Source organism: Diceros bicornis, chromosome 26, assembly GCF_020826845.1.
Source record: "Diceros bicornis minor isolate mBicDic1 chromosome 26, mDicBic1.mat.cur, whole genome shotgun sequence".
In the NCBI taxonomy this organism is placed as follows: Eukaryota; Metazoa; Chordata; class Mammalia; order Perissodactyla; family Rhinocerotidae; genus Diceros; species Diceros bicornis.
The window spans coordinates 43764839-43786828 of NC_080765.1; the positions used below are offsets into that span (position 1 = coordinate 43764839).

Here is a 21990-nt window from a genome sequence, read left to right on the forward strand (position 1 = left end):
CCAGGCTGAAATAAAAGGTTGCAAAACGGGGGGGTTGGGGCAGAAAAATATTTAAAGGGAGAAAGCAGGAGCAGCAGAGAGCAGCAGCAACTTGAAGGGCAGCTGGGGTGAGACTGAGTGAGGCAAACGAAGCAGGACCAGAGAAGACAAAGGGAAACAGAGACAGAAGGAGAACTGGGGCAGAGGAGGGGTGCCCAAGAGAACGAGAGACATCAGCAATCATACAGGGACAGAAATAGCTGCCAACACTGACAGTGGGACAGAGAGCTCTGGATGTCTGACACACAGAGATGTGAGAGCACTGACTATGCCCACAATGGCACTGTGGGAGGCGTGAGGGGAACGGAAGGCCAAGCCCTGCTGCCTCTTCTGAAGCTGTGAGGAGGAGGGCGAGTCAGCTCCCAGGTGTCCTGCCCTAACAGTTCAGATCTTATCCTAGCAAAGAAGCTGCTGCCTCTCACCCGGCTTTGGAAAACTTGGACTTTTTCGATTTCTTCTCCTTGTCATAAGTGTCATCTTTTTTCTTCTTCTTTATCTTCTCACCACCTTCCTTCAACTTCCGCTTCTGAGAATTAAAGACAAGGCACAGTTACACGGCTCCCTAACTCTGGGAGCAAGTGCACTACACAGCACTGGCCTTGCTCCGCCCGGGGTACATCCTGAGAGCTGTCTTACTGCCTTCAGGAACACAAGCTTTCAGATCGGTCCCTGGGCCACAGACCTGCAGCAGGTCGATACAGCACTGACAGTGTCTCCTGGAAACACCGGGGCTGAAGCGACAGAGGCCATTCTGCAGCCTGATACCTTTCTAGTTTGAACTGAGCTGTATGTGGGTCCTACCTCTTGTTTTAAACACAGGCAGTGTAGACAGATTTTCAAATAAACTTATCTTAAGGCCAACTTGTTTTTGCTGGGATGACAGCCCTGGGAACTGAAGTCCTCTACATGTCCACAGAAGAGACACAGCAAGGCTGGTGCAGACTCCCTTCACTGCCCTCATCCCCGCCCTGAGACCACCTCATGAAATGAATCCCTGCCAAGCCTGCTGGGACACAGGCATGGACACAACAACCGAGACCTCCAGGCTCACGGCACCTCGCCACGGCATGGGTGTGAGAAGTGAACTGTCAACCCCGGCACAGCTCACGCCTTTCCGCCAACCTCCTAAACCGGCACAGCTCCTGGCAAGTCACCTACTGATCTTATAAGGTCACACAAAAAAGCACTTCTGAAATCTAAAAGCGAGCATTGTTCTAACCTTTGGAGATTTTTTCTTCTTTTCTTTAATGAAGTCATCCTCAGATTCTGATGCTTGTCTAAACTGCAGGGTTCCCGAGTTAATGTAAAATCCTCCATACTTTGTAGTCAGAGAAGCAGGAACAAGCTCATCATACTGAAGGGGGAAAACAAACGTTCAGCTCCAGGTTCTGGGACTACCTACAGCCCAAGGGTGCAGAGCAGGTCTTGACAGAGCAGATATGCCTCTGTTTCTCTGTCACATTTCAGACGGCATGCTAAGACATGCTTCTGGTCAATCAGGAACGTCTGAGCTAGCAGGTGCTTTGGACAGATCTAGTCATCGTTTTCAGTGAAGGCACCAAGGCCCAGGTCCAGGCTGTCACTTCCTCTCCTCAGTGCACTCCTTCCGCATGCTGAGGGCATGCCCACTCTGACCCCAACCCCACCTCTGGGACCCTCTCAGTAGAAGCTAGGGTGTGGTGGTTCTGAATCCACCTTTTCCTTAATACTTACCGCCTCAGAGTTGTCGATGAAGGAATCAGACTCATCATAGCCATACCCCATATCAATCAAGTCCTGTATTCGGTCTTTCCTACGTTTCTTTCCACCCTGAAATTTGAAAGCAATATGTCATATGCTTTTTTTTTTTAAATTGTGTGGTAAGAACTCTCAACAATTTTTGAAGTCTAAGGTCACGTGCTTTTTTTTGATACACAGAGTTACTGTAGCCTTGAACTCCATCAGCCAGTGACTGAAGGCTGTAAAAAGCACTGGAACAGTCACAGTCACACACACACACCAAAAGCTCCTTCCCTGAAGACCTTTAAAAATAGAACAGATTTATATCTGCATTTAATGGCCTAAAACAGAAGAAGAAATTAAATGGCTTCGTATGCTTTGTATCAAACATTTATTTGTATCAATATTAATTCTAAGGATAAATTCTAGGAGTAAAAGGCCCTTCTTGTTCATTTGTCCATTTAAGTCCACACACTAGTGCCTGCCACAGGCATTTTCTGTACTTTAACACACTTGTTTAATAATTGCATTCTGTTCTCTCCAAGCTCACATTTGCTTTCACATCGATGTTGATCAGATGACAATCCACTAAAGGAATACAGAAATGTCTGGAAACCTCTCCTACCCAACAAGGTTGTTTTGTTGCCCAAGAGAGAAATCTTACATATTTTTCTTCAAATTTCCGGGCAAGCACCTCCACTTTATGCCTTTCCTTTTCTTCGTCATTAAAAGGATCTGAGAGATCTTTCTTCTGTAAAGAGATCATTCCACAAAAATAAGAGTCACAAAAAAAGTCCCACAATCCTATTCATAGTACCCTCCCTGACTACTCAACACCTATAAACTGCATGATAAAAACTGTTTTTCATAAAAGACAAGGTGGAATACATGCTACCGTCCTGTCAGAGCTTATCTCAGTTGTTTAAGAAAGTACAATCTCAATTCACATAATTTGACAAGATGGGATTAAATGCCCACTACATCACTGGGTCTACAGGGCTCCAAACATGGCAGAGGGCCTTTAGTCGGGGATGCTCCACCTTACAGAACTGTGCTTCAATATAGCTGGTTTCCTTTGTAACACTAAACACTGTTTTATGCATTTAAAAACACTATTCAAAGAAGGGGTCCACAGGCTTCACCAGATTGCCAAAGCAGTCAACGGCTCAAAAAGTTAAGAACCCACTGAATGTAGTACAAGTTCTCAAGAGCTCTTCTACCTTATTGGCGAAAGTGTGGTACAAATTTGCTTTTCTCTCAGTGCTACCAAAAGCCAAACCCAACTTCACAGCAGTCCCTTTCCTTGGAAGCCTATCGTGAAGGATCAGTCATCTCCTCTTCTCTCTCAATCTCAATACTCACTCCAAATATTTTCGTGAAGTTTTCCAAAGTTCATTTCTACTCCATAAACTTAACTCTTGCATTTTTCTCATCAAGCAAATTTTCCAGAGTTGGACCTTAAGCTTCTTTGCCAAGGAATCTTAATTTTAATAAAAGACTCCTATACCAAATATGCTTAAGACTTGAGAGTAGGGCAGAAACACTAAAGAACAGATGCTTGTTTGAAAACCCTCCTATCTCTGCCTACTGAAATCCCACCCACCCGTAAAGGATCAGTTAAATGATTCAGTGCATATACGTAAAATGGGACATTACAGAACATACGTAGAATGTACGTACCACAAATGGGTGATCTTTAAAATATGTGTTTACCTGTATCTTCTAATTTTTCTACAATGATCACATATAGCTTAAGTGGTTAAAATAATTTTAAGAAATCCCACTGATCTGGAGCAACAATGGATTCAATGTGTACTCCTTAATGCCTTGCAAACAGCAGTCATCAAATAACTACTGTTTCCTGAATGTATTAAGGTCCAGCTCCGTCCAAACACAGGAGGAATGTAAGCCCTCATCTGTCCAAGCCCTCCAGGGCCTGTATTTGTACCAGACTTAAACAATTACCACATTGTGAGTCTTGTTACTTGTGTTCGTATAATTCTCCTAAAACATCTACAAGATCGTAAGTCCTTTTGAGGTTAGGACAGCAGCTTCTCTACCTTGATACAGTCCTCAGCATCTAGCACACTGCCTTCACATTATAAGAAATATATGCTAAATGAATTAATATATGCTAAATGAATTAACAGATGAATGTGTCAGATTACATTATGCTTTGAACACCTCAGAACAGACACATTGATTCAGGAGTTCTAAATCTGAAGGCCAAGAGTGAATCCCCCAAAACTGGATCCAAAGTTCTCTGTGTAGGCTCCATGCATTTTTCTGCAAGGGAGAAGGGCATCTGGACCCCAAAAAGGGGAAATCAGAGCATAAGCCTTCTAATTTCAGTTGACCTACTGATTTGGTTTGAGCCCATAAATAAATACCTTAACCAGTCCCTGTTATTTTCTCCTACTCTCAAGGAAGAGGATACCATTCCTACTTTGGAAAAGGGATTGTGAATGGATTTGAGATTATTTTTTCTCATTCTGCCCACTGGACCTCATTCTGCCCACTGGACCAACAAGGTTGGCCCTTGGCACAAACTCACTGGCTTCCATTCAGCCACTCAGATCTTAATCAAGGAAACACATTTTTATCTGAGCCAAGAAAAGTAGATAATCCTTCTAACCGAAGGCACTCACCCCAAATAGCCATGAACTAGACTGAAGGAGCACTGGCCACTGAGGCTCTGTGCCACAAACTACACCTGCATGATCTCATTTCCCCTCAGACACCCTGTGAGCCACGTCCTAATCTTATCCCCATTTTACTAAGAGCCACTCTAGAGACCAAAATGCTGCCAAGTACGGGACCCTACTAACCTTGCCCTTAGAGGCTAACACAGTGCGTGGGTATACAGTAGGTGTTTATAAATGCTCTTCACTTAGCTCCTACTCATACTGTATGATTCCACCTACATAAAAATACAAAAACAGGGTCGGCCCCGTGGCTTGGCGGGTAAGTGCGCATACTCCGCTGCTGGCGGCCCGGGTTCGGATCCCGGGCGCGCACCGAGGCACCGCTTCTCCAGCCATGCTGAGGCCGAGTCCCACATACAGCAACTAGAAGGATGTGCAGCTATGACATACAACTATCTACTGGGGCTTTGGGGGGAAAAATAAATAAATAACTAAAATCTTAGGGAAAAAAAAAATACAAAAACATGCAAAAGTGATCTAAGCTGTTAGAAACCTGGGCAGTGGTTACCCTTGAGGGCCGGGGTAGTATTTTGGGAGCGCAGGAGGAGGGTTTTTGGTCTCCTGGAAAATGTTATATTTTGTAACCCAGATTACACAGGCATGTTGAATTTGTGAAAATCCATCAGGCTTGCCCTATCAAATGTGTGCTTTTCTTATGTACATAATTCAATTAAAAAGTTTATAAAAATTTTTACAATGTTAATGAATTGCCAAAACAGCAGTAATAGTTGAAGCAGGGTGATGGGTACATGTGGGTTTATTATACTATTCTCTCTACTCTGTGCATGTTTGAAAAGTTGTATACTAAAAAGTAAAACAAATCTCCCAGGAAAATAAATAGATCATTTGAAAAGCATTTATGAAATCGAAGTGATTCTCAAAAGCCCTGAAGGCTACAACCCAATTCTGGCAAAAAATCAAGTTAAAAAAAAAGGGCAAAAATAAGTTTCTATCCATCCAGGTAAAGAAACTATCCAGAACATTACTGTGTTTAGAAGAAATGAGCAGTTGTCTTTTCTTGTCTGCCCTTACACTAGGCAGGCAGTGAGATTCCCCTGGAAAAGAAAAATGTCCAGCATGAAATTTCAGCACTGGAACAGCCAGGGACTAGTCACATTTACACATAACATTTATAGCCTTGGCATGAAAAAATTTGTTTTTATTTATTTTATTTATATATTTTTTATATCTTTGATTTATATTAATTAGTCATAATTGAAATTAGCCTTAGATGTGCCATATACGTTTTCCCCAGCATAAATGAGGAGAATGGGTCTAAGAAAGAATTCTATCCCTTCATGCCTAGAGACAAACCGAGCAAACTTGTGCTTGCTTTGGGATGAGTGCCTTGATCTTGGGCAGCCAAAGCCCCTCTGGTCTTGCTTCCACCCTCTGGAAGGCCCATTTGCACACGCAGTCCCCAAATAAGATCTGCAGAGTGCGTCTGGGGCCTCTGGGGTGTACCTTGTCTCCGGATTGAAGGCCTTTCACCTTCCCTCGTATGTTCTTCACCAGCTCTGGGTAGAAGAACTCTGGGCAGCGCTTGTGATCTGGCTCAAAGAGGGTGAGTGTAATCCGAACAGCTGCTGCAGCCGGCTCAGAGTCTTGAGGCTGTTCTGCTCCCCCAACCTCCTCTTTCCGGGATTTCTTCAAAAATGTGGGATTCAGAGAACCTGGGAGAGAGGTGAACTGGACCCTGTGGGGCTCCGACATGGCTACCAACAAGTCTTAGCGGTGTCACTGCATGGCTTCTGTTAACATTGAAAAGAAGGGCCAGGTCAAACCAAGATAATAAAAATGATTTTTCTTGTTCAGTTATACAGATTTAAGTTTAAAAGAATTTCATTGTCAAGAAGAATCCATTGTTAAATTTATCTTAATTACCATTTACTGCTTTTTTCCTGCTTAAATACTAGTCATCTTAAACAGAAAATTTTCCATGTACATATATACACACACACATATATATATACACACATATATATATGAAAAGCACCCCAAATCCTATCATTCAGAGATAACCACAGTTTAGCATACTTTTTTCCAGTCTTTTTCTATGCATATTCACTAGATTCTTGACATTAGAGAACTCATACAGACAGACCCTTAAAGAATCCTTACAATTGCAAAGAATCCTAGAGAATACTATTTTTCATTTAATTTATCCAATATTTTTTTTCTGGCTGAGAATAACCTCTTTCTTAAGACCTCGTTATTTTCATCACCAGCAGTTTAATTTCATTCAGGGCAATGACAGAGTTTTCATCAGCTCACAGAAGGTACTGCCTACTCTGGGATAAGTAAAAAACCAGCGTCTCAGGAGTGGTGTGGCTAGCTCACTTCCTAACACAGCAGCCTCTCACCCCCCAAACTTCGGCCTCAGCAAAGTGACAAATTATCACATGCCAAAGACCTTCCGAGTTGCTTGGGCATGCTCAAAGTACATTGTGAACTCCAGAATTCCAAGTATTTACAGACTACAAATATGCAAATATATGCTATATATATATATTTGCTTCATGTATAATTTTGTGTCCTGCTTTTTTAAACTCACATTCTAGTGTGAACTTTCTACCACATCAATAAATAAGGACATTCATTGCAGCCTTGTTTGTATAGGAAAAATGACAGAAGTAACCTGAATATCCAGCATTAAGGGAATAGTTGAAAAAACTGCAACTTTTTGTTGATTTATAAGGGCTTTTGATGTGTTATAGATGTGTAACGTATATTATAAATGTATAACGCCTGCCATATCTTTTATAAGTACTTTTTCCTGCTTCATTATCTACTGCTTAATTTTGCTTAAAGCAAGGTATGATGAAAGAAATTTTAACTTTTTATGCAGTTAAAATTAGCCTCTTCTCCCTTATGGTTTCTCCCGTTTCTTTTATGCCTAGAATGTCCTTCTCCAGCCAGGTAATTCTTGTGTAAGAATTTACCTATCCAGCCTTTTATAGATATATTTTTCACATTGAACTCTTTAACCCAAGTTGAATTTGCTCTGCTATAAGGTGAGAGATGAGGCTCTAACTTGGTTTTTCCCAGCATCAATCACTAATAATCCTTCTTTTCCCTGCTGATTTGGCATATATCATATGTAATGTCTTAGATATCTTAAGATCTATTTCTGAAATCTATCCTGTTATATTAATCTAGTATCTAGAGATTCCTCAACCAGTACCATATTGTTTTGACAAATTTTATATTTTAACATCTTGAATTAAAAATTCATCTTTCTTCTTCTTTTAAAAGTAATACTTGGGTCTTCCAACCTGTTTATCATTTCAGATCAATTTTAGAATCACTTTGACAAGTTCCCCCAAAAAACCTCACTGCATTTTGATTGTAAATGAATCATAAATATGAATTAATTCAGGAAGATTTTACATATATCATATACATCCAAATATATGTATATCTGTATATATGCAATATTCATTCTATTATGATCATAAAATTTTAATCTTTAAGATCAGATAAGGGAATAAAATATCTAAAAACGAAGAGTTAAAATAATTCTAATTAGACAGCAAAGTGATTAGCAGCAAAACAGGTTGGTGGCACAAAAGACCATCATGCATTAAAATGTTAAAAGAAATTCCCCTAAAAGAAACTTTCAAGGCCCCCAGGACATTCCTGATGCACTGGGTTATGAAAATAAGTCCCAGCTGCAAGCTGCAAGTCCCCCACTGATGAGAGCAGGCACAGCCTCACTGTAAGAGAATCTGCAAGTTAACCGATGGGATACAGGAAGGTCATCCTGGAAGCGGCAACCAGGTCCCTGCCCCTGTCTGGGCAGTAATTTAAAAATGTAACCTTAGGGCCGGCCCCGTGGCTTAGCGGTTAGGTGTGCGCGCTCCGCTACTGGCGGCCCGGGGTTCGGATCCCGGGCGCGCACCGACGCACCGCTTCTCTGGCCATGCTGAGGCCGAGTCCCACATACAGCAACTAGAAGGATGTGCAGGTATGACATACAATTATCTACTGGGGCTTTGGGGGGAAAAAAATAAATAAATAAAATTAAAATAACTGTTTAAAAAAATAAATAAAATAAAATAAAAATGTAACCTTATCTTGGCCCAAATTTTAGACATTTTAACTTCAAACCTATATGGTAAATCTGCTTCTCTTAGTTGTGGAGGTGACTTTGCCAGCCTGAGAAGTTATAGAAATAAGACTACAGAATCAAACCTACAGCATATTAACACTTAGATCTTGGATTAAGTTTTATAATCATCATGATAATTGCCGTCACTTGTTACTAAATCATTTGCAATATTTAAGAGAATCAAACATATGAATGGGGGCCAGCCTGGTGGCGCAAGCGGTTAAGTGCGCACGCTTTGCTGCAGCAGTCCGGGGTTCGCCGGCTCAGATCCCGGGCGCGCACCGACGCACTGCTTGGTGGGCCATGCTGTGGCGGCGTCCCATATAAAGTGGAGGAAGATGGGCACGGATGATAGCCCAGGGCCAGTCTTCCTCAGCAAAAAAAGAGGAGGATTGGCATCAAATGTTAGCTCAGGGCTGATCTCACAAAAAAAGAAAAAACAAAAACATATGAATGAATGACTTAGACTTACAATTTTAATTTGAAATCCTTAAGAAAATATAACTTTGAAAGTGTGCGTTTAAAAGAACCTTACATTCACACATTTATTAGCCTTACAAGAGTTAAGTCCTTGGAAAGACTTTACTACTAGCTTTATAAGTTCACCGTTCTATAAGTTTGAAGTATTTGAGAGAAAAAGCATATAAAACTTTAAATGCAGTTTAAAACACTTAAGGGAATTTAACTTTGTAAAGCGAATTCACTGTTTAGAGAAATTTAATCTGTTAAACTGACGCCTTAATCGAAGCTTTGTCAAAGATCAAGTATTTTTATTTATATAAACATTCTTAGATTTGTAAATAAAACAAGATTTGAGTAAAATTTAAAAAGCTTAAGAAAAGCTAAGTATTTAAATACTCAACTTTAATGAGTTGAACATTATTCGAAGTAAAAGCACAGTATTCTACACACAAAAACACCCCTCTTAAAAAACTCAACTGATGTTATCCAAGAAATGCTAGCCTCCTTTTGTATCTCAGAGGTTATTCCCCGGAATTGTATATTTTTTTGTTACACAACATCTTAACTACTATATTTTCAAACGGATTATTGGTGAAACAAAGAAAAGGAGAATTTTGTATACTGATTTTACAATTAGTTTCTTTACAAGTGAACTCTTATTTTAACGGTTTTCCCTTAACTTTTTTTTCAAAATAGGCTGACCTCTCATCCACAGAAATGAGAATTTTGTCTTCTCCTTTCTGAAAAATTATTTTTCTTATTTTTGTTTCACGTCTTATTACATTGGCTAGAACTTCCAGAATAATATTAGACAATATATTCTTTGCCATGTTCCTGACTAACGGGAATGCCTGTAGCCCAGTGCGATGTCAATTTAGGATTTACATATTTTTACCAAGTCATTAAAATACCCTTCCAAGTCCTCAAAAAATAAAAGTTTTTAAATTAGGAATGTGTGTTTAATTTCACTAAATTATTTTTTGGAATCTTAAACATGCTTTAAATGATCAGTTTGTCTTTAAAAAACACAAAACAGTCAATGACAGTTCCTGAAACTAACGGACGGTGTTTTAGGGAAACTGAACGCCCAAGAAAAACCAGGCTTCGAACAAGCTAGTTCGCTAAAAGCCCCTTACAACCCAAGTCTCCGCAGAACAAAACGCCTATGGGAGACGCGGGCGGACCCGCCACCTTTTCAAGCAGGATACGACCCAAGATCAGTCCGGTTCTAAGTTAACTCTTCCCTCGGACTCCCTGGAGTCTGCAACTGGCATTGGGACCTTCTAAATTTTGTTCCCTCCCTGGTGTGCGGACACTTGGGCAGGCGCTGTGCTGAACCGCCGATTACAGTTCCCATTCAGTGGCTTAGTTTTAACGTATCGAGACCGCGCCCGGCACCTGCCTTCCTGTTGTCACAACAGCCTGCGCCCAACTTCCCTCAAAGTGTCAAACTACAGCAAGGCAGACGCGAGAGCCCGGTCCCCACAAAGACACGCACCTTTGTCCCCGGCGCGACGCAGGCTACTGCCCCGCGGGCCGCACTCGTCCCCCGGCGGCCGTCCTCATGCCGGCCCGGGAGCCCGGGCTGCGGCGCCGCTAGCGGCCGGCCCCCGAGCCATGCCTCCCCGCGGGCGGCCGGCCCGCGCCGCGGCCCATGGCCGGGTCCCCGCGCGCCCGGGGGAGCCTCGCGGGCCGTGCCGCCGCGCCCGCCCAGGAGGAAGCGGAGAGACGCCGGCTCCACGTCGGCCGAGCAGCTCGCGACCTCGGGGCGGGATGCACCGGCGCCCCGGGACAACTTGCGGCGCGGACGCGGGCTCGGAGCCGCTCCCCGGACCCCGGCCGTCAGAAAGCAGCCTCCGAAGGACCCGTCGGCCCTCCGGGCGCGGCCACGTAGAGCTCGCCGGGCGCGGGGCCCCGGGCGCGGGCGGAGGCTGGCTTCCAGGCCGCGCCGAGGTCTGTCAGGGCAGCTGCCGGCGCGCCGAGGCGGCCGGCCCCGGGGCCCGCGCGAGACTAACGGCCGTAACGGAAGCGCCGAGGAGGAGGGGGCTGGAGGCCGGGACCCGGGGGCGGGGCGGGGCGGACCGCAGGGCCGGCTCCCTCGCGCTCTCGGCCGGCCGCACAGTCACTACCGCCGCCTCCACCGCCGAATCAGACCGCCGGCGCTTCGTTGTCACGAGCCGGAGGGAGGGGGAGAGGAGCCGGGAGTCTCGGGGCTCCGGCGCGCGGAGACCGCGGCTCCCGGGTCACGTGCCGCTCAGCCGGCCAATGAGCCCCGGCGGGCGCGGTGACGTCAGAGCCGCGGCGTGGCCGCTGACAGCCGGCCCCCGTCACGTGGCCGGGCGCACTCCAATGGGCGGCGCCGGGGCGCCCTGATGTTCCCGGCGGCCCGTGCGTCGGCCGTGGTTGGGTGGTAAGATGGCGGCTGTGAGTCTGCGGCTCGGCGATTTGGTGTGGTGAGTCCGGGCGGCCGGGGCCGAGCGAGGTGCGCCGCGAAGCTGCACCCCTGGGCACGGGGGTCGCCGCCAGCTTCGGAGCTGCCCTTCTATGCGCTCCAGGCCGCGAGAGAGGGCGAGACGAGGTGCCGGCGCTGGGAGCGACGCCGGGCGGAAGGGGCAGCCCGGCCCCGGGGGACTGAGGCCGAGGGTGGCCGCGGCGGGCCGGTCTCTGAGCCCCGGACCCGGACGCCGGCGGCCACGGTGGAGGGAGTGCCCGGTGCCGCGCGGCTCCTGCGGACGCCGGGTCCTCGAGGTCTTGCCCAGGCGTCTCGGAAAGCGGCAGAGTCGGGGAGCTGGCGGGGCCATCTCGCCGGGCGAGCCCGTCAAAACCCGCGTTGCGATGGAACCGACCTGTGCGGCGGCTCGGCCCGGGGTGTCGAAACCGGACTGTTGGCGCTGCCCCGTGAAGAAATGGAGGGGGGACTTCTCCTTTACACTCGGAGGCTTGGCGGGGACTAGTGCCTTTCTGGGTGCCTTCGTGGTCCGCTCGTGTGTCCCAGACAACCGCCCGAACTGAGACTGACGCTCGCCGTCTCCCTGGAGCTGCGTAGCTCGTTTCCCGACCCAGAGGAAGGCTCCCATTAGCATTTGTCAGAGCCGGGCCGTCCCGCGGTGAATTAAACCAGACTTGGCGAGGGGAAGTCTGTGTTTACAGAGCACACTGCTCCCCGCCCCCGTCCCGGGGAGGCTCTAGACAAGTGATTCTTGTGGTTTCATTATTGTGTATTTGTTGTCACCAGGAGAATGCACATACCTTATGCACATACGTTTACAATTTTGCATCCCAGCTCTGAGGGATTTGGGCCTCTTGGGCCCAGCTGTGGAAGCCAGATTAAGAACTCCTGTTTGCAAACTTGTTCTGGCACTTGAGGGTGCGAGTGGAGATTTAGAAAATAACTTGCATGTTGAGTGGGTTGAAGGAGATGGACTGGCTTTTCCAAGGCAAATGCTGATTCTCTGTGTTTTCTCTAGGGGGAAACTCGGCCGGTATCCTCCTTGGCCAGGAAAGGTGAGTGTGTTCTACTACTAGAAGCTACTACAGGAAGACATCTGAAGTTGCGTTTGAGAAGGTAGAGAATGTAAGATGCACCCGCCTCAATTTCTAGCATTGGGTCAAACTGGGCCTACTTAAATGACACTCAGAATTTTTTTTTCTCTATTATCAGTTTGTTTAGAAAAAGCAATATAATATAAACCAGGTCATTTAATCTACAGTAAATGCTTATTTCTTGAATCAGAGAGAGTTGTGGTGAAGTCTTTTAACTCTGGAAATCAATTCTAACTTGAATATAGCTTTACAGTTAAATCTAACAAAAAGAGAGGAAAATAAATTCTCCAGGAAGAGAGAAATCTAAATGTAGGTTAGTGAAAAGTCAAAGTATTTTTGTCCCAACTAAGTTTAAATCTTTCCATGTTACCATATGTGCTGCTCTCTCCAGTGCATCTTTGCAAAAGTTGGCATTCCAAATTTTGCATGAGGCGATCCGTCATAGCTTTCCAAATGTTCTGTTGTTATATTCTTGTTTGGAGCCCGGGAAATGTCTTTAGACTGTCTCTTTGCAATATGGCATTTTCAGTGCCTCGGTTGTCCTTCTTTGTCACTATTACCTGTCACAACTCTTCCTGCACACAAGTATTTTTAAGAGTGTCCTGTGTATTTCTTCAGTGATGACAAGGTCACACTGGGGGCAAATAATGTTGGTCTTAGTTGTAAATGCTTTTAAAATGCGGCCATTGCAGTAAAGGGGATATTGTATCTATTGAATGCTGTGCTACATGTTAGATGTAGGAACTTCTGGAATATTTGCATGTTTCCTCACATCATGATAAAGTGCCACATTTGGACGTGTGCTAGGCTCTGGGTTCTTTTTCAGTCATATTCCTTTTGTTTTATTTAGGTTTTTTTCTTGTTAATTTGGAGCTGTGGAAAAAAACTTTTTTTCCCTTTTATCCCCCAGATTGTTAATCCACCCAAGGACTTGAAGAAACCGCGTGGAAAGAAATGCTTTTTTGTGAAGTTTTTTGGAACAGAAGATCAGTGAGTAGTGCTCCCCAAGAGTTGCACTGTCCCTTTGTTTGAGCGTTGCCGTGGGTCTGGGCTGCTTTGAGAATATTCTAGGGACCCTAGTTCCTTCTTACTGTAGTGTATAAGAATGGCATATCATTCTGGCTTCTTACCTAAATATAAAGTGCTGTTCTTATCTCGCAGAAATTGTCTTGGGGCCAATAACAATGTCAAGTGAGAATGAGGGTTCACCATCTTCTACATATGGTAATCATGTTGAGATAGTTTCTTACATCTCTTTACCCAACTTCATAGGCAGTTCCTATTATAAGGGCCATGTTTGTTTCTCTTTTTAATGGCTGTTTATCATGTGGCTCATGCATAACGTATACAGCGAAAACTAAAATTTTATTTACCTTAATAAAAGTAGTGGGGCCGGCTCCGTGGCTTAGCGGTTAAGTGCGCGCACTCTGATGCTGGCGGCCCGGGTTCGGATCCCGGGCACGCCCCAAGGCACCACTTCTCCGACCAACCCGAGGCCAAGTCCCACGTACAGCAACTAGAAGGATGTGAACCTATGACATACAACTATCTACTGGGGCTTTGGGGGGAAAAAAATGAATAAATAAAATCTTTAAAAAAATAAAAAATAAAAATAAAAGTAGTTGTTTGATTCTGTTCTCTTTTGTGAAATTAGATGACTTGCTCTAACATTGTAACAGTAAAGCTTTTTAACCAGATCTGTCTTAGAGTTGAAATCAGGACCATCAATTTGAGATTCTTTGATAGGCCATATAACTTACAGTCAGGGAGAGAATGTGTATTTACTTAAGTTTCTGGTGATTTGTTTAGCTGTCTCATCACTACATCAATTTGATTACTTGGGTCTAGCTAGATGGTTTGATTTCTTTAAGTAGTTGTATTTCTATTTTTGACTCTTACAGGAAAATGTAGCTTTGGGTCTGAAAAACATCTGTGGCTTTTCTGATAAATCTAATACCAATGGTTAAAATACGCATTCCCAGAAAGCGATATATAATATTCCATAGCAAAATCTGTTATAAATACTGCCCTTCACTGACTCAGAAGTTTATACGTCTGAGTGCTTATCCCAGTTTAGAGTTTGCATGGCATGTTTACGTTAACCATATAGATATACTAATTACCTAGGCCCAGTTCTCTGTCACAAACTGATTTAGCAGCCTTTTGATGTTGATATTTCAAGGTAGTCACTGGCCCAGTGCTGTGAGAACCAGAGACACTCTGGAAGAGAGAATGTTCTGGTAATGCCATGGATTTCTTTTCTTTTTTTTTTTTTTGTCCCTGTGAGGAAGATCAGCCCTGAGCTAACATCCATGCCAATCCTCTTCTTTTTTTGCTGAGGAAGACCAGCCCTGAGGTAACATCTATTGCTAATCTTCCTCCTTTTTTTTTTCCCCTTTTTCTCCCCAAAGCCCCAGTAGATAGTTGTATGTCATAGTTGCGCATCCTTCTAGTTGCTGTATGTGGGACGCGGCCTCAGCATGGCCGGACAAGTGGTGCATCAGTGCGTGCCCGGGATCCGAACCCGGGCTGCCAGAAGCGGAGTGCGCACTTAACCGCTAAGCCATGGGGCCGGCCCAATGCTATGGATTTCACAAAAAATTGTCCTGATGCATAAAGCGGTGCTGATTGTGCAGCCACACTCCGCGTTGCTGACACCAAAGTGAACTTCCAGGAAAGCAAATGTGTGGTCTCCACCTTCCAGGAGCTCAGGTGACAAGACATAAACATTTCAGATGAGAGTAAGGACAGAAGGAGTGATGCAGGTAATTGCTAAAGGGTTCTAGAACAAGGAGAGATCAGTGGAGAACAGCTAGGTCAGAGAAAGCTGATGGAAGAGATGGGATGTGAAGCCAGCTCTGGAGGATAAATAGAATTTGGATAGGCAGGAACAAGAAGGGCATTCCAGGCAGTGGGGATACTGTGAACAACTAGGCATTAAGTTGATTGTATAGGCAGAGAGAGGCTCCCTCCCTGGGGTAAAGAACTTGGGGTTGGGAATAACAGAGGCAATATAGTTGGCCCAACTTGGTCAGTTAAACAAAGAAGTACACAAGTCTGAAACAAAAATGGGAATGCATAGAAAGTGGAGACTTAATCAGATTACAGGAGGCCTGAAAGCCATTGTGTTCTTATAATTAAAAAAGAAATGCTGGAAGGCTAGATGAATAAACTGTGGTCTCTGTGTATAAGAACTACTACAGATAGGACACAGAAAATTGAAGTTGAGTGACTTTCAGCACAGACAGGCAAACAGGTGAAGCCAACGAAAAGGATGCACTTACTGAACACAAAAATAACCTCATAGTGTTGGTGGTTGTGATATGATTTCTAACTAGCTAAAATTCTTGGAGGGGATTCTTAAGCAAGTGGATACAGGGCAACTGTTAGATACAATATCTTCAAGCCTTTTAAACTCATTTGATAGAGTTCCACATAAAAAGCTATTTAAAAGTTAAGTTGCCCTGGGACCAGCATATTATCTTTTTATGGCTATGCAGTTGACTTAACGGAGGGAAACAAAGGGTAAGGCTCTACAAGCACTTCTCTTAAGGGAGAAGGGTTCTTAGTGATCAACATTAAGGTAAATTTTATTTAGTATCTTTATATTATCTGAAGTGAAATCTCCAGATCTTTTTTAGGAGCGAATTACTTTGGGGAAAGAGTTCTGGATCTGTTACTGGCCTGATGTGCATTCAGACACCAGCTCCACCTGCTCTGTGATTTGGGAAAGCTGTTTCACCTTTCTAAGCCTCTGCACCGTTGTCCCTACGTGGGAATAATACTCCCTACCTCGTTGTTATGAAGAAGTTGTGTCACTTATTCATAGTATGGTTTGGCATACAGCAGGTGTTCAACAATCAGGTCAGGGGATAGATCTGTTACAGGAGAGGAAAAAAGCTGGTAAGAAGCAGGTGGCTTTAAGGAAAATGTGAGAGAGACAGACACAGACTCTGCCCATGAGAGAGAGAGAGGATCTGTGTTTCAAAAGAAAGGCATCTGAGAGCTGGAGGTTCCTGAGGGTGTCAGCCAGGTCTGCTCTTTTGACCAAAAAGGCTTTGAACAAAAACAATACATTTTTCCACCTTTTGGGGGGTAGGGGGCTCTTTTTTCTTATTTTTATATTGTTCCACCTTTATGTAAAAACTGTACCATGCCTCACCAGGAGTACTGCGTGCAGTCCAGTCCATGCTCCCAAAGGGATCTGATGGAACTAGTCAAAATCAGAAAAGGGAACCAAGTTAGATGAAAGAGTAGGACTGTCTAATGTGAAAAAGCAAAGGCTGGAAAAAGAACACAATCAGAATTGATGAAATAATGAATGGCCTTAAGGAGATAGACACTGACTTGTTCATAAACCCTCTGAGTGTCAACACGGGGCACTGTGAGTAGAGTAAATGTTGAGTGACTGTGTTCAGGGCATGTGTAAGGAGTACTATATGAGATAGGCGTCTGAGAGGTTGTTTAGACAGGAAATGCAAGTGGACGTTTTAGGGATGAGAACTACTTTGTGAAAGGCAAAGCCATAAATGGCTACAGAAGAAGCTGGACTCTACCTCACCTTTAATGCTTGATATCAGGGAGAGGGGCAGACGTTCCTGGCACATCCTGGCACATCCTGGGGCGGAGGCTCGGTTGGTTACTGGGACCTGACCTCGGTGGACAGGGTCTGGCCGGTTGGGGCTGTTCCTGTATTCCTGAGGAGTATAGGATTCAGTCAGAGATGTACTGTTTCAAGACTGACATACTACTTAAGGAAAAAATAGAGATTTGATTTTTTTATATTAGCAAGGACCTTTATTGAGTAAAAAGGCTAGCTCTTTAAGGCAAGATGAACAATGATTTCAATCTTTTAGAAACCTAATTTTTCTCTCTCTCCCTTCCTCTGCTGAAACATGTAACAAATTATGTTGACATCCCACTGTTAGGAAGAGAGGACCAGCCTTCCTCACCAGCCTCCCTTGCGTGGGGAAGGACTTAGTAAGATGGCCAGATTCGGCTCTCGGAGACTGGAGGCCACAACAGCAACTGCCCGCGGTAATTTTCCATCTCAGGGAAATAACAGAGGGAAGAATAAATTCAGCGTAACTTTGCCAACTCCACCAAGTGACCCCAACCAAAGATGAAGTCTCAGGTGCCTGAGGGCCCACCTTGGACAGGTGGTCACCCATTGGAGTAGAAGCTGAGCTCGGAGGTTAAAAGTTTCGTCAGTGGCTGAGGAAGGCAGAATGGAGGGAGTTTGTTTACTTTGCAGGTGCTCAAAAACCACCAGAAACAAAACAGTTTAGAGAATACTGTGGGCGAACAATGGGTAGATCCCAGACGACGACCCGAGAGTTTCTATAGCAGTCGTCACCTCTGAGCCGCACAACAGCCCTCCAGGAAATGGATAGGGTGGTTGTTCTGGTTCTTATTTCTTAACAGATATGCAAACTGAGAGGCAGGAGTTTTACGGATTTAAGTGATAAGATGTCCAGGATCCCAGCCTGAGGTACTTTTTACATCAAACCAGATATAAGGTGAGACAGGCTGGGTGTGAGGTGTCTGAGTATTAAAGTAACTCTCCTAGAAAAATCTGTGGTTCATAATTAGAAGCATAGCAGATTGGAACCATCTGAGCATCTCTTTTTCTTTTCACCTGGTACCTGATTGACCCACTTTCCCTACATGCGACACCGTGTGATAGTTGCAGAATTGAGCCAAGCGAATAGTGAGGGCCACTGCTCTGGGTATGTGGACTGAGCCAGCAGTGTCCCTCTGCCAGGGCTGGACAAAAGCTGTCCTAGAGAGAGTAGAGTAGATTCTCCTCTCCCACTGCCAGCAGCAGCTCCTGTCCTACAGGTAACACCCTTTGTGGCTGAGGCAGTGGACTCCAGGAGCAGGCATCATACACCAGAATTATAGAAACTGGCACAGAAAGAAGCAGCTGGCCATGTTGCCGCAGGCAGCACAGTTTGGAAGCCTCATCCAGCATTTGGGAATGTTTTCAAGTTTTGGAAACAAAGTCTTCTAAATCTATCTTATCTGCAAGTCTTTGTTGATGTCTGTATGATAATCGTTGCTTGAAGTTGACTGAGAAATTCTGAGTTACTTTATGGTTTTTTTTATTTTTTTTTTTTGATTTGTGATTTTTTGGGTGTCTTGATTTCTGAATAGCTTAGGCTTGGACCTTTGACACCTCAGTAATCTTCAGCCTCTTTCAATGGTTTAAAAGGGGTGGGGGCAAGCATAGAAATTATTTACTAGGTACTGCTCACCAAATCTAGGTGGAGAAGCGAACCCATGTCTTCTGACCACATCCTCATTCTCACCTTTGGACTGTGCTTGCACGTGTGTTCTCTCCCCACCTCTGCTCCTGCCTAGGTCATCATGTCTACGTGACGTCTGAGACACGTGTGAGGGTGTTGGAGGTTGTTCATAGACTGGCATCTTTAATATGATATCTACATGATATGATTTTAATTTAAGGGCAAAGCAGGTCAGAATTATGAAAGTTTTTGAAAATGTGAGGTTTTTAAATTCTTTTTGAGTAGAATATATAATCTGAGGGTGGCTTAGTGGAACGTTTATATTCGCAAATGAAAAGAATTTGTCACAGGTGTTATCAGAATACCAGGGTGAGTTTGCCCTCTGGGCAGTGTTACAGGTGCACTTACTTGGGCAATAGCTACCCACCTGAGCAAACCTACCAACAAGGAAGTAATAGAGGAAGCCTCTGGGCAGTCAGAATAGCCTATGTTCTACAGCAGAGGCCTTTATTGTTGATCTGTTGTTTTTTAAAGATATTACATGTTTATGGTTCCCCTAAAAAACAAATCAAGTTGTAAACCATGAAACAGTTCCCCATCCATTCATCTCCGTCCATCAGCCACCCTGTTCCTGGCCCACGGGCGTCCTATTATACTAGTTTCTTATGGCATGTTCCTCTGGAGATATTGTGTGCATACTCAAGAAGTTACATGTTGCTTTTTCCTCTTTTTTACACAAGTGGTAGCATACTACACACTCTGCTCTGCCTGTTACTTTTTTCTACTTAGCCAAATATCTTAAGGGGCCTTCCATTCTGTTCTTTGTAACAACCTCACTGATTGCCAGTTAGCTTGTTTCCAGGCTTTACTTCTGTAAACGATGTGTAATTAACTTCCTTGTACATAAAAGCAGAGCTGCGTACTTCAGACGCAACTTGACTAAACTTGATTTTTCTGACTTCCCAGCCTACAGCAAATTGGGCAGAAAACGTCCAGCTCCATCTAGGCATTGGGAGGATGACGTGAGGGAAATCACAAGTTGTAGCTTATATCAAGGAAAGAAACAGGACAGTCACTTAAAAAACATACAAACAACAGCAACAACCACAAAAAACCACTAAAGCCTTACAGCATTTAACCCAGAGGCCAGCAATCCAGCCCCCAACCATGCCTGAAAGACATCCCTCTACTCAGTGATTATTTACTGAGCACCAGTTGCATGCCAGGCGCCCCGAGCATCCTCAGTGGATCAGAGAGTGGTGCAGTATTGAAGCTCCAGCTGAAAAACCACCCTCTTTAGGGAGACAAGAGGGTTTTGCAATACAGCCTTTAGAGAAAAAATTCTTTTCGGATGGTCGATGTGATTTCGGTTTGGCTTGCTTTCAAGAGGTAATCCTCCTAGGGCTCTGGGGGCTGGCTTTTTATTTACTGTTTTTCTGATATGACAGGATGCTTCTCCAACAATAGGTTGATTTCTTAAGTAGATTAACGTTTCTTGGATTTATCCTCTTGAAGTCACATTTATACGGTCAGTTTATTTAGCAAACCATTTTCACTTTCCAAAGAAGGTCATAGAGGAAAATTTCGTTTTAGTATCTCAAATGCCAGTCTTCGGGATGAATGGAATTTTGACTATACTGTTCTTCTGGCAGAAATCAATAATCCACTTAAAATGCTTAAATGAAAAAGTAGACATGGGTTTATTGGTGCTTCCTCCACAGGTGTTCTTGCCTTTCTACTTACTCTGAATCAGAGGTTAATGTTGGGGTGGCAGGGAGGCAGGGATTAGGATTCTTAGAGTACGTTGTGCCATCTCAAGGGGCTCCATAAAAACCACCCCGTTGGTCTTATACTGGAAGTTGCACGGGTCTCAGCTTCTGACCTGAAGCTCGGAGAAGGAAGAGGCCTGTCCAGAGCACCGTGGCTCTTTAAGCTTCTTCACTGACAGTTGTGTCATCTCAGAGCCACCAGCTAGTGTGACACCTTAACTTTTCAGGACGTGTCTGGCTTTGCATCTGATTGCTCTGGTGTTCTATCCTTAGGAACACTGTAAATGCAAGGAGAGGCAAGAGAGTCAGTGGTGTATTTGCCAGACAATGTGGGGTCGAAATTTAATTCCGTTTTTCCTCCCTGTAGATTGGACCTATTGCCTCTATCATGTCAAATTTCAAACTTTAACACGAGTTGTTTCGCTAGAGAGGTACCTGCTTGCCTCACCTGGTTGGAGCTATGTGCAGTGAGACTAGCATCTGAGACCTGGTCATCATTCCATACTCTAGTTTTGTTTAGCCATAAATAACTAGTCCTGGTTTGCTGTTGCATTTGCAGGCTGATGGGCCCAGGGCTGTTGTGTTCCTACAGACCCATCATCACAACCATTAGCACAACCCTCAAAGCACAGGTGGCTGTTGGTGGGTTGGTAGCGTTATTTTTGTGTACAGAGGTTCACAGTTTTACTGTCATTAGTGAATATTCTCAGGCTTTTTCTAAAGGAGAGAACCCTGAGTTAGTGTGATAGCCCAGTTTCTACATCTTTAACCTGACCCACTTTTTCTGAAGGTTATACTATGAAACCTGTAAGTATTACAGGGTAAAATATAAATTAACTGTTACCTTGCCAAGCCTATAAAATTCTCTCCTTTACTGGGATTCTGTAAATGTTCAGTTTACAGAAAGCCAGCTGAGGCAGGTTGGTTCAGGTGAGAATGGTAGGCCAGATATTCCAGAATTGACAACTGATGGCTTTTTTCACTTTCCTGTGTTATGCATTAATGGTAGGAATTAAAAATTAAATATCAGAAGAATATTTTCTTCTACCTTTAATCACAAGCAGACTCTTGTTTTTAAAGGCTTCCTTTTGTGAGTGGTGCCCTCATTCCAAACCATGTGTCACATGTTTTGTGTGGTTTAGTAGCCATGGATACAATCATTTATGAACAAATATAGGCTCCCTGGCTGCAAATATCTGTAACAGCAGATTTTTAGATGATGGTGCATTTCTTTAGCCCCTCGTAGCCTCCCTGATTCTCAGTTGATTGATAGGTCATCAGTCTGGCTGAGGTTGTTGACAGGTGGTGATGCTGCCATGGTTGATAATGCTCCCAGGTGCCCTGATTCCCTGGTGTCCATGTGGGGCGTTTTGTACTCTGCGGTGAGAATGGGA

General features: G+C 44.2%; 2 protein-coding genes across 4 annotated transcripts in view; one reads left to right on the top strand and one right to left on the bottom strand.

Annotated features, from left to right (window-relative positions):
- The window catches only part of UBN1 (ubinuclein 1), a 37465-nt gene extending 26227 nt beyond the window's left edge, over positions 1-11238 (bottom strand). For both annotated transcript variants that reach the window (XM_058570115.1, XM_058570114.1), the window contains exons 1-6: positions 10535-11238; positions 5928-6214; positions 2423-2509; positions 1753-1848; positions 1259-1393; positions 462-565 (exon numbers count right to left, since the gene is read on the bottom strand). In XM_058570115.1, coding sequence (XP_058426098.1) covers positions 462-565; positions 1259-1393; positions 1753-1848; positions 2423-2509; positions 5928-6176 — 671 coding nt within the window. In that variant the 5' untranslated portion in view covers positions 6177-6214; positions 10535-11238. The remainder of the gene's footprint in view (positions 1-461; positions 566-1258; positions 1394-1752; positions 1849-2422; positions 2510-5927; positions 6215-10534) is intronic.
- A 193-nt stretch (positions 11239-11431) lies between these two features.
- Positions 11432-21990, top strand: part of GLYR1 (glyoxylate reductase 1 homolog) — a 34176-nt gene continuing 23617 nt past the window's right edge. For both annotated transcript variants that reach the window (XM_058570116.1, XM_058570117.1), the window contains exons 1-3: positions 11432-11489; positions 12504-12540; positions 13490-13569. In XM_058570116.1, coding sequence (XP_058426099.1) covers positions 11452-11489; positions 12504-12540; positions 13490-13569 — 155 coding nt within the window. In that variant the 5' untranslated portion in view covers positions 11432-11451. The remainder of the gene's footprint in view (positions 11490-12503; positions 12541-13489; positions 13570-21990) is intronic.